This window comes from Parasteatoda tepidariorum, chromosome 4, assembly GCF_043381705.1.
Source record: "Parasteatoda tepidariorum isolate YZ-2023 chromosome 4, CAS_Ptep_4.0, whole genome shotgun sequence".
NCBI lineage: Eukaryota > Metazoa > Arthropoda > Arachnida > Araneae > Theridiidae > Parasteatoda > Parasteatoda tepidariorum.
The window spans coordinates 33,358,647-33,374,264 of NC_092207.1; the positions used below are offsets into that span (position 1 = coordinate 33,358,647).

The window sequence follows — 15,618 nt, forward strand, 5'->3', positions numbered from 1 at the left end:
AATATGAATATTTATGTTGATCATAACCATAAATCAAATTGTAGCGAAGTTCCAGTGCCAACGTTAGACGAAGTTTAACAAATTTCTAAAGATGAAAAATAGCAAAAAATGCGATTAAATTACCGCGGAATTTATTTACATGTAGATATAAGAGTTTTAGGAATTATTGTCCCTATTTACAAAAAGGGCGACAAATTAAATTGTTAATAATTACAGAGGTATCGCTAGCAGGACTAATTCCGGGCGATGCCGATACCCAATGCGGATTTAGATCAAACTGCTCCACTGTCGACTAGCCACACATAGTTAGAAACATTGTCCAGAAGTTTCATGACTAAAATATCGATCTGTTTGTTCTTTTTGTGGATTTTAAAAAGGCATTCAATAAGGTGGATATATCAAAAATAATTGAAATTATAGCGGAGCTAAAGATACCAACCAAATTAGTCAAACTAATCTAAGCCACATTTCTGATCTGAATGATTTTTTCAGAACTTTCGATATCAATGGTGGGCGTTCGGCAGGAGCATGCATTATCGCCTCTACTTTTTAATTTAGTACTTGAATATAAGGACCATTAATCACATCATGCGCTTTTTTTTGTATGTGAATGAGAATCTGATTAGCGAGCTTTTGGCAGGTATAAATATTTATATCTGCTAAAAGCTTTTTTCGCATAACCATGATTTGTGCAATATATATTTCACAAATCATGGTTATGCGAAAAAAAAATTGCAGCTTGAAATTGAACATTAAAGTTAAGCTGCTTCTTTTAAAGAGAGGATTATATTTTTTCAGATCTTGGAAGTATTTTCCGAGTTAAGCATAGCTAAGAATTTTTTTTTCGTTTTCAGAATTTGTAAAAAATGTATTTTTAAAATCTTTGTTCTTTCTCTTCCCGGAGATCTCATGTCTAGACATAAGATTATGAAAAATGTTGGTGTATGGAATACCGGGCAATGGTTCTTAACCTCTGACAGGAGAATCCGTGTAGAAAAATTCGCATAAGGGTACCGGGCAAACTGATTAATGGGCAATTATTATCACTTTAATCAAAAGACATGGTTATTATTGATAATAATCAGAGTAATTGTGCATAAAGGTAGGAATGCGTGAGCAGTTGGTGATCGAAATGGGCTACTGGTGGCGTAGAGCAGAATTCTCTACCTATGGCAACACTTCGCATGCTTTCACCATTAGCTTGTGGAGAGTTATAGAAGAAGGAATTATGTTAGTTTCTGTCTTGATTTACAAATAGGTGAACAACTTTTAAGTTCTAAAAGAAAGTGTCGAGGAAATTAAAAAAAAAAATGTCTTTGATAATTAATTGCGAAAAATATTAAGATAGAGGAAAATATCGTAGTACATTTCTATATAACTGAGAAGAGGAGGAGAGAGTTCAGACATGCAGCATGTCTTCTCCCAGTGATCGCGAACTGCCCAGTTGACATTTGTTAGAAATTCTCTACAGTGATGTTTTTTTTAATGTAAAGGGTTATTTCTCGGTAGTAACAACACTGATGTTATTTTTCAGGTATGGAGCCATTCGCTGGTTTACACTTGCACTGATGATTTTTAAAAAAAAACTTTTATCGCAATTGGGTATACTACAGCCTACGTCACAGGTCGTGTTATTCCTACTAAATTTAACCAGTAAACAGCATTTTCTGCGAACCTGCAACAAATAAACATGAAACGAAGTGTGTTGTTATAAGTCGCTACTCGCCAGGTTGGAATTGTATTAGTCTAAGTTCCTTTAGAAATAATTTATTTTGTTGCTTTATCTAAGTTTATGAATTTAGTAAACATATTTAAAACTCAGCTTATTAATTAAACTAAAAGATAAATGTTATTCCTAGTAAGTGGAAGTAGTTGTGTCTTTTTCATATTATACCCAATTAGTGAGAATGACCATTAAAAGGCTATTTTCACTGTAAGCTATTCACGCATTTCTAATCACCACTGAGGGAGAAACAGAACTCTTTTTCTGAAAGGTGATCGAATGTGCGTGAATAGCCTTCTGAAAGCCATAGTGTTATAAAGTCGCAGAAGAAAATCTGAATGACAAGTTATGTATTTTCATTCGCATTGCTGACTTTTTGTAAGCTGTGCGAATTAAAATATGATAAAAAATTTGATTTATGATAAAATTTAAGCGAGGTGTTAATTGTAATCTAAAACTGGGCCGTTTAAAGCGTTTTATTTTCAATGTAAATTAAAATCGAATCTCAAACCGGAAAAAATCTAAAAAACTGAGATGAATTTTACGAACCATTTGCACGTATTATTAAACTATATAAATTTTCAACTGAAATTACCATTTAATCTTGAGAATTTTGAAGAAGTATTCTATATATAAATAAACGAAATACTTCAATGTTGACTTGAATAAGTTATAAATTGTTATAATTAACCATGTTTTGTGTTAATAAAGTCCAATTAGCTTTGTATTCTTTTTCGAAAGTTAAATATTTTTCAAATAGGTTATCACATCTGAATTCTTATGCTATAGTATTTAAGGAGTATGGAGATCCTAATAAAGTGTTGGAAAAAACGCAGTGCGATGTATCTGATGATTTGGAATCAAGTCAAGTATTAATTAAAATTCTCGCTTCTTCGATCAATCCTGCAGATATAAATATCATACAAGGAAAATATGCCATAAAACCCAAATTACCCGCCATTGCAGGAGGTGAAGCAATAGGTGAAGTTTTGAAGGTATAAATCTTTGAAATATCATATAATTTTGATATTGGTGTTCATATAAATTCTTATAAAATATTAGGAATCATTCAACCTTAAGAATTTAATTCGTAGGGGCTTCAATATGTGGGTATATCAAAATGTTATAAAGTAGCATTGATTTCTTGTACTGTATGAGATAAGTTTTAAATTTTCATGCTTTTAAGATTTTATTGATGTGTTCTGTCTACCAATATTATCCTCATGCTGTCTGAACTTATTTATTGCGTTGCTTCACGGATAATGTTTTAGAATTTGAGAAATTTCATGGTGAATGACATTACATTTTGATAGGTTTTCTTATTTTTCATTGATATTTTAGTATTGCTAGCAAAAAATTAAATGAAGTATTGAAGGAGCTTGTAAAAATTTAAAAGTAACAGTTAGAGTTTAGAGGCGAGATGTTTCGTTAGTTATCCATTCAAAAAGGAGTTTGTCTAAGTGATTCCTTTCAGATTTTTGGAACTTTGTTTTGGAATTTTTTTTTGAGAATTTCATGTTTTCAGGGAAAATATTTTGAAGTCTCTTCAAATTTTAGTTCATGCTATTAATGTTATCCATGCAAGAACTTTTGTTGCTTTAGAAGAGGCTTTTGAAATGGCTTCAGAGGTTTTACATCTAAACAGAAACCAGGAAAAGCAAAATCTATGCTTTCTTCAATTTGTTAAGATTTTTCAAACACTTCCTTAAGTACTAACACAAGTTCTTAATTTTAAATACTTAGGATCAGAAATAGATGGTCAAAATAATACTTTAACTGAAAAAAAATAATGTTTTGCTACTAAAGCATTTTACAGACTAAGAAATCTTTCTAAGTCACAGTTAACTTACATAAAAACTAAATTCTTATTATTTAAAACCCTTACTGGAGCAATTTTGGTATATGATTCTGAGATATGGACAAGATATGATGAGTCCTACTTGGCTATATTGAAGCTAAAGATTTTAAGAGCTATTCTAAATAGAGTATAAGAAAAGGATTGTTGGAGTAAAGGATACAATGCAGAAATTTATGTATGCATTAAGGGCCCATATGTATATATTTTTTATATATTCATAACGGTCATTAAACAACGGGCCGACGCAATTTTGGGTTTGCGACTACTAATATTCAACTCCGTAGCCATTTGATTTTGAACCCGATCCAGAAGACAAGGGAACTCCTGGATCAGGCATTGGGAGAAATTTGCTTTCGTGGAGGACTTTTTTTGATGGAAATAACCCGCATTTGCATTACATGGAGAGGAAAATCATTAAAACTCCCACAGTTAGCCTGACGGCAAGAGTACTCTAACCCATGGTCGGTATACCATTGAGGATATTTCATGTCTGCACTGTGGTTGATGCAAGCCTGATGCGGAATTCGTATCAATCAGCCATTGCTGGGATTCAAACCTTATTGAAAGGCAAACACTCTATCCTCCGAGCAATCACAGCTCTAAAGACCCAGATATAATAAAATTTATCAAGATTACCAATAGATTTAACTGGGCTGCTTTTGTTTTCAAAATGAGCAATTTAAATCTTGCTGAAGTCTTATTTTGGCAGAGGAGAAGTGAAAAATAGAAATAGGTGGACTCAAACTGTGATGGATAGAGGCAGATGATAGAGACTTTGGAATCCTAGAGGTTAAGAACTAGAGACCCATTATCACCTAGAAGGTTGCTTTGAAATCTCTTTAAAGCCTTGACACACTCTTAAGGTGTTGCGTTACGGGTGATGATGATACTCTTTTTAATTTCCACCCCAATTAATTAAGTATACTTGTCGCTGTTTGTAGGGGCAAATTTATAAGTGGGGAAATAGTAGAACTTCTGACATTTTATTTACTTTTTTTTAAACTTATTTTAAATACTTTAAGGTTTTTATCATTTAAATTTAAAACTTATTTAATGCTAAATAATAAAACATTTTTAAAGGAATTCTTTAATGGTTCTTTTGAGTTTGCAGTGTTATCTCTGGTATGGAAAAAGGTGACTAAAGATATGGATCTTTAGTAATTGACTTGGCTTTCTTGTTGAATGTGCCTACTCTAGTACTACAGCAACAGCAAACGATACTGCACTCCAAACTTTAAATTTTTGTCTGACTTTTAAATTTTTTTTTTACAGTGTATAAAATAATTCAAACATAAACTAATTTTACAACCAATAAATATCTCTCATTAATTAATAAGAAATCTGCAAAATTTAGAAAGAAAAAAAAAGATTTTATCAAAATGCAGTATGCTTCACTACATCCATGATATTTATAGATTTTTAAGCTCTAAGAATATATCCTCTTATATATTTGATGGTACTGCTTGCTTTTTTACATTTTGTATTCCAAGCTAAAACTTTTCAAGTACCATCATATACATTTTTTTAAGTAAAGTCGATACAATTAAAAACTCGATTTAAAACTGGAGATGTGTTACAACAGATAGAAAATGCTGGAGAAAACTTATGGTTGAAACCACCAAGGTGTGCTATGGGCTGCTATGTTTGTAAGGAAGAAGAAAGTTTGTACTCAACATTATTGTGATGATATCTTAAAAGTGATGAATTTTAGAGTCTTGTTTATTTTTGAATATCAGTGATTTAAAATATATTTGTTTCTCAAAAAAGGTAATTTTGTTTTGTTACAAATTGATAAGCAAGGTTCACATGATAAAAAAAAATTGTATTTCCTTAACAAAACGGAATGTTTAAAAATAAAATCAAAACTCTAGCTTTTAAGTTTTGGTTTAAAAATATTATTTCTGAAAGTTTTAATAATGCTTTTTCAATACTGTATTACACACAAAATTTTGTAAAGCTTTTTTAGCACGCACTTTAACTATGAAAAAATGTTGCTTTCATGAAGTTCAATTGTAAAAGTGCACAATATCTTAACAAAAGAAATTATATTTGTTTTCTGAATTCTTTAAATAATTTATGTAATGTTTTTTTGTCCAAATCATGATAAATTATGAAATTAATCAATTAGTACAGATTTAAACTTTTGAACATGGATTTTAAATATATATTTGTCAAAGTCCCAAACTGCTTCTTTATGATATCGCTTTTTACTTCACGTATCATTCTAAATTATAACAAAGTAGGAGAAAAGATTAAGAAAAAAGTTTTAAAAAAAAATAAATATTTCTAAAGAAAATTGGGGGCTGCAAAAAACTTATTACCTCAGATAAAACTCATATTAGGTATCTATTACTGCATTAACTAAGCATCACTGACATCAATTTCAAGCTATTTTTTTACAGCCCCTGAAACGAATAAGTTCTGGAAATTGTTATAATGACATATTCAGGGCAACAAAAGTGAAGACACTGGAAGTTATATCTATTATTTTCTTTTCTCATTGACCATTTTTATGTGGTTATCTATCTGTAATTATAAAATTCAATAGATTTTACTTCTAATTAATCGTTACGAAAATGTTTTAAATGTATCTATCATATTATTTTGGTTATCGAATCAAGTTTATTGTTATCTGCTGCTTTATTATCCATCTTCTTTTTAATTTTTTGTTGTTATTTACAGGTTGGTTTAGGTGTCAAAAATCTAAAAGTTGGGGACCGAGTTATGCCTGCAATCCCTGCTTCTGGGACATGGAAAACACACGGTGTGTATAAAGACAGTGATTTGATAGAGGTAAACTTTATTTTTAAACTTCATTCTATAGATATATACAAAAAATATAAACATGAAATATACACTAATAATTGGGTTAATAATAAAAAGAGTATTTTCGTCAAAGTAGTAATTTGATGAAAAACTGACAGCATGTCGTTTAAAAAACACGTGTTTTGCATCTAAGTTATTTTATATATATGTTGCCTATCCAAAACTAAAGTACACCACTTTCACTATGTTAATTTAATGAAAACCTTTTTTTCTGCTTTTTGATAGACAAAACTTTACCATGTCCACAAAAGGCTAATATTAGAAGATTTAGTAAATAATTAAAAAAAAACTCTAAAGAATTTATTAAAATTTTTCTTTATGTATACAAGAAGAACATTGTTAACATGTTGGTGTACATGGTTATTTTTTTAAATTCAGAGAGTGAAAGATCATAATGTTTACAAATTTAAGGATAAAACCAAACCGTTATATTTTTAGGCAGAGAAAATCATATATTTCTGTGATAAGGGATTTTTAATTTCTGATTTTTAGATTGTTGAATTTATGATTGTATTGAAATCAACTTAAAGGTGTTCTGGGTCAGATTCTATCTGTTCCATCTATGTTAACATATGGAGAATTGTTTGAGCATAATTTCCTTATTTATTAACAATTTGTTGTTCAGGAATTTAACACAGAAACTATGTCATTTCACAGGCTATTAGTTTGTAATTTGAATATGGAAGTAAAGTTAAGCATTATAAATACAATCAAATAAATTTTAGTTTTATTGAATGAAATGAACTTAAAATTTTACATATTTTATATTGCCTTGGGTTCCATAAATTTAAATACTTATTGCAAGTGCAATGATGAATAAAATCATCATCTGTCAGTCATGTATTAAGTAATTAATAAATAATTTGGAATATTTTTTGTTACTCATTTTATTCACTAAGTTGTCTTTTTATGGAGCTTATTTATCAGATACATATTTTTAAGGTTTTATGATTTCTCACAATAAGAAAAAATAAAAATTTCTTTTTGCAGGTACTATATGTAATATTAAAAAATAAAAAATTGCAAATTATAAATCAAAGATATTAAATCATTATCTGAATTCTAAAATTTAAAAATGTAAGACTTGTTATCTTAACGTTGATTTTTTCGAAACTTTTCTGATTTAAGTTTCCGAATTTGCTAATTTGTCTTCAAAAATATATTCATTCTAAATCTTAAGTATTCATTCTAATATTGGGTCTATAATTCTAATATTGGGTCATTCTAATAGCATTCTGATATTGGGTATTCAGTCATGAATTGTTGTTAGTAAATTTATGTCAAAAGTTAATTATGTTTAAAATATATATTTTAAATAGTAAAAAAGCCTTACACTTGAAATATTCTAAAACTATAATTGTATAAGCTAATTTAAATCATTATTAATCTAAAAAAAATAATATTTTTGTTGTTTTATTTATTAATTATTTCTATCACTAACAATAACNACATTATAAATACAATCGAATAAATTTTAGTTTTATTGAATGAAATGAACTTAAAATTTTACATATTTTATATTGCCTTGGGTTTCATAAATTTAAATACTTATTGCAAGTGCAATGATGATTAAGATCATCATCGGTCATTAATGTATTTAGCAACTAATTAATAATTTGGAATATTTTTTGTTTTTTATTTTATTCATTAACTTGTTTTTTTTATGGAGCTTAGTTTTCAGATACATATTTTTAAGGTTTTTTGATTTCACATACTAAGAAAAAATAAAAATTTCGTTTTGCAGGTACTATATGCACTATTAAAAGAGAAAAAATTACAGATTATAAATCAAAGATTTTAGAATTCAGATAATTAAATCATTATCTGAATTCTAAAATTTGGAAATGTAAGACTTGTTATTATCTTAACGTTGATTTTTTAGAAATTTTTCTGATTTAAATTTACGAACTTGCTAATTTGTCTTCAAAAATATATTTATTCTAAATCTTAGGTAAGTTAACGCGAGGCATTCTAATATTAGGTATTCAGTCATGAATTTATTCATGACTGAATACCTAATATTAGAATGCCTCGCGTTATAAGTTCATAAATTTATGTCAAAAATTAGTTATGTTTAAAATATATATTTTTAATAGTAAATTTTTCAATCTACTGAAAGCTTATTTCTAAAACTCTAATTGTATAAGCTGATTTAAATCATTATTAATCTAAAAAAAATAATAATATTTTTGTTTTATGTATTAATTATTTCTATCACTAACAATAACAATTTTGTAAAAGAATAATTAATATTTATATTTTACTTATTAATTTAAAAAAAATGCTATGCACTATCTTTGTATTGTGATGTTAAAAGGTTTGTAATTACAATCTGTTATTGTTACTGAAATTGTTTGAAATTCTAGAAAAAATACTTCATTTCCTATAGTGGTTCAAGGTACTTCATTACCTATATGCAAGTTTTCCAGTTAAGTTTGTCTTTTAAAAGTAGCGAAGTAGTGACTACATTTTGAAAGTAGTTTGTAGTCACTACATTTAAGAAAAAAGTAGTTGTAGTTAACTTCAAAGAAAATGTAGTTTTTCCAACCAATAATAAATAAAATGCCTATATGAGATAAATAAAATATTCAAGTTTTGTTAGTAGAGAATAAATAGCATGACGTTAAACTGACTTAAAACATTAATTTGATAGGTTTTGATAGATGTATTAGAATTTATAAATAAAAATTGCAATGCTGGTGCTTATTCTAAACATGGGTTTCATTTGTGAAAGGGGCATATAGACTTTTAATATATTATTATAGATCAATTTATGATAAATTATAGAACAATTTATGATTTATTTGAAATTAAAAATATGGCTAAGTAACTGATCTGATAATCAATTTTCAATTTTGCCTGCTTATTTTATTCTTGCCGCAATAATTGTTAGTTGTCCTTTTTTCCCCCTTTTCTTTCAGCACCAAATTTGTTTACATATTACATTGCAACACTGGTTTACGATATTTCTTCTCCAAACTGTTAAATTCAGGACTGCTTGCATGCCAGAAAATGTATGAAACTGGTAGTAAAACCGTTTCATATCTAGATTGCTTTTGGGAGAAATAAAGAACCTTGGCTACTAAGACATATTAAAAGTTATATATAAATGCATGTAAAAGATTGTTTCCTATGACAATGGAAAATAACTGTTAATAAGTGTTGGTAATAATGGACCTTTGTTCCTCAAAAAAACAAGCTGAAAAGAAAATGATTTATCATCAGTTTTATATATTTTCTGGCATGCCCTATTAAAAAAAATATGTTTTTATATTTTCTATTAAAACGATGTCAAAATTGGTTTTTAAGTTATGTAAAACTTAACTCAAATAAATGAATAATTCACGACACCAAATACGAAATTCAATTTGTTGTTAATGTAACCATTCATTTAATGATTAACATGGCAATTTTAATTTCAAAGATTTAAAATTTATCAAATTATTTTTATATTGTTGGTTATAATTTATGAAATGTATTAAATAAAATAATTTGTTTTAGTTTGCAATTTCCTTTTTTTGTTTTGTTTCAGATTGACAAGGACATTCCTTTACAGAGTGCAGTTACTCTGTCTACCAATCCATGCACAGCTTACAGAATGTTGAAAGATTTTGTTCATTTGAAGGAAGGGGATACAGTTATACAGAATGGTGCCAACAGTGCTGTTGGACAGGCTGCCATTCAAATTGCAAAACATTTAAAAATTAATACAATTAACGTTGTGAGAGATCGTCCTAATTTAGAGTCCTTGAAATCTTACCTAGCAGATTTAGGAGCTACTCATGTTGTTGCTGAGAATGAACTTAGGTGAAAATTTAGGCATATATATTTGGAAGAAAATTATATTTAATTAGTTCAAAATTAACTATTAAAAGAATAATGAAAAAAGTAATTATGTATTTAACATATTTTTTATTTATAAAAAAACAATATTCCGTTGCAACTGTTTAACGAAGTCTAACATGTTTCATATTCGCTAAATAATTTATTATGTTCAGTTCACTATAACTGGTAGCACAAATTTTGAATATTAGTAGTATTACTCAATTTTTATGCGGTCCTGTCCTTTTTTATCTTTAATTTCACTTTGTAACCTACTTGAAACACTAGGATTTCCCTTTATTTTGGGAAATTCTTTTTTACCCGCAATTCATTTTCTACCATTGAAGACCAAGATTTCGTCCAATGCAGTCATGTGTTAGTTACTGTGCCATAAATGTTTTCGAATGTGTTGCAACTAAATGTCAAAATGATTAAATATTATGTTGTACATTATCATCTGAAGTTATTAAAAACATCCTAATATAGCAGTTCATAGCGTTTTTAAGTTGTACTGACCACCAATTTTGTAAAATAAATAAATAAAACTGTGATGGCTACAAACCAATAAATATACAAGTAAAAAATATAATGACAAATTGACACTATTTGGAAAGTAAATGAGAAGTATATAATTAAAAATCTAAAGAAACACTAAAAGCAAAATTTAATGAAAAAAATTTATGTAAAAGATGGCGGAATGATGTACAGACATTCATGACAGTTTTATCAAGGGGATTTTATCACACTGTCTCCTCAGGTGACAAATAACCGAAACTAGACCTATGTTTCTAAAGACTCACACACAAAAAAAAAGACGTTTAATTGCACTTTGCTTTTATTGTATATATATAATGTGGTACTCATGCATCAGTAATTAAATACTGTACAAGAATTAAGAAATATTTTTCTAAAAACAAATTATTCCACTGTCAAGAACTATGGCATTAGGGGTCCACTTGTGGACCTGACTGCCCTAATACAACCCAGTAACATAAAATAGGCTTTATACCTATAATGTTAATTTATCTCAATTGCTCAAATTTTACTGTCAGACATGTCACAGTTGTCTGTGGGAAACTGATGCTCAGACAGGAATTTCTTCTAGTGTTGGAACATGTGGAATTCACTTAGAGAAAGATTGGGATTAAAGAGCAGGGGATCAAACACCTCTCCTGTCTACGACAAATCTTACAAAACATCTGTATAAGTTTTGCTTGAAGTTGCCTTCTACTTTCATCTGGAGAAATCCCTATCCAGACACCAGTTTTTCAGTGCAGACAGATGTGATACTGAACTATAAAAACTTGTTCCTTAGCATAACATGTTCTCATCAGATCAGTTCAGATTGCAGGGGTTCTTATGTTGCAAAGCATTGCTGTATCTTTTGCAGTAAAAATTTTTTAAGTTAATTTGTACTGTTAAGTTTTAATGGATTGAGAGAAATTTAGTTTCACAATGACTTTTGACATCGCTTTTTTGACCCAGACATTGCTTTTTTCACACAAACATGACTTTTTGTTTCTTAAAAATATAAAATTTTCCGAACATCCATTACATCATGTCTAGCTAATATATCGTGATATAAAATTGTTTACATTGCCCAGTCTTAATACATCTTTTATTAAAATATCGAATGAAAACGCATTTTTTACTAGTTCAATCATGTATATACAATTTTTCGTAACTTGCACCTTGTCCTTTATTTTTTTTAAAAATAAAAAGCAAAGATTTTTAGCCTTTACTAAAGTCATGCCAGTTGAAACCTATATAAAAAGTTTTAGTTAAAATATTCTTATCTGTTTTACAGAAGTCCAATCATGAGTGATATTTTCAAGCAGATTCCAAAACCATCCTTGGGTTTCAACTGTGTTGGAGGAAAAAGTGCAGCTGAACTTATTAGGCATATGACGAACAAGGGAACCTTAGTAACATATGGCGGCATGTCGAAATTGCCACTAACTATCAGTACAGCATGCTTGATATTTAACGATATCAGAGTTGTTGGTTACTGGATGAGTAGATGGGTCATGGAACACTCAAATGAAGAAAGGAGTGTGATGCTAAAGGAACTGACAGACATCGTTAAAAGAGGTGGTTTAAAGCCTCCTACTCATCGTGAAGTAGATTTTGATAATTTTAAGGATGCAGTTGCAAAATCTATGGAAGAATATGTAACTGAAAAACAAATTATAGTTATGAAATGATGATGTAATTATGATTTACTTTTAAGAAATATTCATATTTAGTGTATTACCTTTATATATGCTGTTTTTAATAAAATTGTGATAGAAGGAATTTATTCAACCAAAAATTATTTTAAGGTCAGTCGCGCTCTGGTTTGTAATTATTCGATAAAAAAATACCATAATAAATAATTCGATTTATTTATTGATGAAGATAAATGGAATTCTTCACGTTGTTTCGTATTATTTGTAATTATTAATTACTGTTTTGTAATAAAAGTTTTATTTTATAGCGCATTTATATAGTATGTACAGTTATTTTGTAATAGAAATAAAAATATTTTTAAATTATCTGTTTTTAAAGTATACTATTTTCTAACAATTACTTAAACACATCCACTCTTCTACTAGAAAAAATAAGTTTAGTTGAGGAATCTGGTAACATTCATATAGAACAGGTGTACAGTGTGTGAAAAAAAGGTACCACCCTGAATAACTTTTGATCTAATTATCAGAGTTTCATGTTCCAGGACTCAATCTTAATGCTTCGAGGGGGTGACCTCAAATATGCTAATTAATAAGTGCAGATGATATTTTAAGTTACGAAATCAGACACAAAAATGTACTTTCTCTGAATAAACATACCTTTTTACCAACGGATTTGGATTTTTGATCCCCAAAATATAGGGCGTAGCCGCACTATGGGAAATATGGGCCTAATAGTTTTTTCAGGAGTGCACTCCAAATTTAGACCCCTTAATGTTAATTTACCTTTTTGCATTTTCTGCTATACCTCAAAATTTTTTTAAGCTAATTGAAAACACTTCACACACAACTATAAAATTCGTTTGTCCAAAGGTAATTCCATGAAATAAAATTTTTTTTAGTGGATATTTATGAATTGAATTAAATGAAAAATTTGAATTACAAGGTATGCAATTTTTTGCATCATTTTAAAGAATATAGTTTTACATGGCAAAATACAAATTTGAGCAAAATTGGCCGAATAGTTCCTAAGAAATCGAATTTTAAATATATGATTTTTTATAAAATTTAATCTCTCAGAAACTACTGAGTTTGCACGCAAATTTTGTATTTTGCCATGTATAACTATATTCTTTAAAGTTATTTTTGGTGTACTGTACATTCTTAAATACAAGTAAATGCTAACTTGGAAGTCTTAGTTCCTTAGAATTTTCTCAGCAAATTAAAATGCATACGAAAGTAACATGTTAAATTAGCACATTTGAAACAGTTTATATAGTTTCAGTAAGATAGAAAAGAGGAAGTATTGAAATAAAAATATTTTTAAAAGTTTGCTTGTAGAAAACACATTCATTAACGTCTTTTATAATAATCAAGTTGTTTAGATTTCAATTTTTGGCAAGTAAAATAATTTCAAATAAAAACTTTATTTTTTTATTCTTATTTACACAATTAAAATGACATGATATCATACTATGATATCATTTATTATACACAAAGCTTCATTATCTGTTCCCCACAAGAGAATCGAATCATTTATGTCCAAACTGTTGACACATGACCAAGATTGTGAAAATAATCCAGTAATTTCAAGCTTGTGTTTATTAGCTTCACAATTCAACCAAGGATTTCCTTTTGTGGAGTCTTGATTCATTTCAAGATCTGAGGAATAATAAAAGAATTAATGCAACATTTAAATTAATAGACAATTGTTGACAATGGAACAAACTAGAAGTGGTTAAGGGAAATTTTGCTTCTAACCAGTGACCAATTGTAGCATTTTTAGAAATGGTCGCTTTTTCAAATATTGAAAATTTTAAAAGATTAAAAAAACTGTTGACGTTAATAATGTAGCACATTTCTTTTAAAGCATTTTATTTTAAAATGAAGAAAAATTTCAAGAAGCAAGTGTGGAATAATTAATCTAATATTTATTAAAAAAAATAAAATATAGTGTATTTGTGATAAAAGAAAGTGGCGATTGACAGACAATTGCTTTAATTGCTAATTCAGTTGTTCCATTGCTGGTGGTGACTTAATTTTATTTTATACGAATTTTATTAAATTTTTGACATTGAAAATTTAACTAAATTCTTTTTTGTTGTTAGACAATTGAGTGGTTTTGATAAAAAAAAATTTTAAGCATTGTTTTTTCAACACTTTATGTTTTAAAAACTGAGAACTTCTTGTTCTGTTTCATGTTTGCTTGTTTTTCTACTTTAACTACAGCAAAGCATGTTAACGGAACAGTTCCAATAGACTTTATCCCTTTATTGTCACTTTTTCCGTGTACTGTAAGACAGAAAACTAGTAACATAGTAGTAACTAGTAGTCACATTTTCAACGATAAAGTTGTATTTCAGAGCTAAGAAATTTTCTTCTTCTCCCTTTTAACTTTTCTTTTTATCAGTGCTTATATTATGACAGCATTTTTAAAAAAATATTTTTAATGAACATTATTCTTTCATGCTTACTTTTTTCTCAAAATCAAAATTCCCTGCATTTTTCCTCTTATTTTAGGTAATTTTTAAATTCCCTGTATTTTCCAGGTTTTTCCTATGGAGTGGCAACCCTGATATACAGGGTGGTCCCGAATTCATGGTACAAACTTTAATGGTAGGTACAGGAGATTGTAACAATGATTTATTGTATATGAATGTATAGTCGCAAGTGACGCGGTGAGGCGTAAACAGGGGAAATAAAAGGAAAGAGAAATGGAGTGATCAGTTGGTATCATTGCCGGTAGAGGGCAGTAGTGTGCAGTTTGGTGCTCGATGGATTGGGCGTGGTGGACCAATCCCTTGGCCACCCCGATCTCCCGATTTATCGAGCCTCGATTACTTTTTATGGGGACATCTAAAGCATCTTGTTTATGAGACTTCCAATTGACTCAGATGAGGATCTCGTCGCTCGCATATCTGTAGCTGCTGCAGGTGTGCGTGAAATACCAGGCATCTTTGAACGTGTACGCCAATCGCTCCACCGACGCTGTCAAGCATGTATCGCTTCTGGTGGACACAAATTTGCACACTTACTGTAAACATGACACTTGTCAACAACGCTTTCGATAAAATCTTTGTTTTTCCTTTCGGCCGTTATTTCTCCTGTTTACGCCTCACCGCGTCACTTGCGACTATACATTCCTATACAATAAATCATTGTTACAATGTCCTGTACTTACCATTAAAGTTTGTACCATGAATTCGGGACCACCCTGTATA

The 15,618-nt window shown here is 29.0% G+C and overlaps 2 protein-coding genes across 2 annotated transcripts in view; one reads left to right on the forward strand and one right to left on the reverse strand.

Annotated features, from left to right (window-relative positions):
• Nucleotides 1-2,044: 2,044 nt before the first annotated feature.
• Nucleotides 2,045-12,763, forward strand: LOC107446790 (enoyl-[acyl-carrier-protein] reductase, mitochondrial). Its single transcript, XM_016061550.3, has 4 exons — nt 2,045-2,718; nt 6,264-6,374; nt 9,940-10,214; nt 12,037-12,763. The coding sequence occupies exons 1-4, from the start codon at nt 2,416-2,418 to the stop codon at nt 12,431-12,433; spliced, it is 1,086 nt and encodes a 361-aa protein (XP_015917036.2). The 5' UTR covers nt 2,045-2,415; the 3' UTR covers nt 12,434-12,763.
• A 1,042-nt stretch (nt 12,764-13,805) lies between these two features.
• LOC122272899 (nucleoporin Nup43) overlaps nt 13,806-15,618 on the reverse strand; it is a gene marked incomplete in the record, with an annotated part of 9,595 nt that continues 7,782 nt past the window's right edge. The window contains 1 exon segment of the mRNA XM_043056936.2: nt 13,806-14,059. Coding sequence (XP_042912870.2) covers nt 13,866-14,059 — 194 coding nt within the window.

Coding starts and splice junctions, on each gene's coding strand:
- LOC107446790 (XM_016061550.3), top strand. CDS start 2,416: ATGTTTTGTGTTAATAAAGTCCAATTAGCTTTGTATTCTTTTTCGAAA. Junction 2,719..6,263: donor CAATAGGTGAAGTTTTGAAG/GTATAAATCTTT, acceptor TGTTATTTACAG/GTTGGTTTAGGTGTCAAAAA. Junction 10,215..12,036: donor GTTGCTGAGAATGAACTTAG/GTGAAAATTTAG, acceptor TCTGTTTTACAG/AAGTCCAATCATGAGTGATA.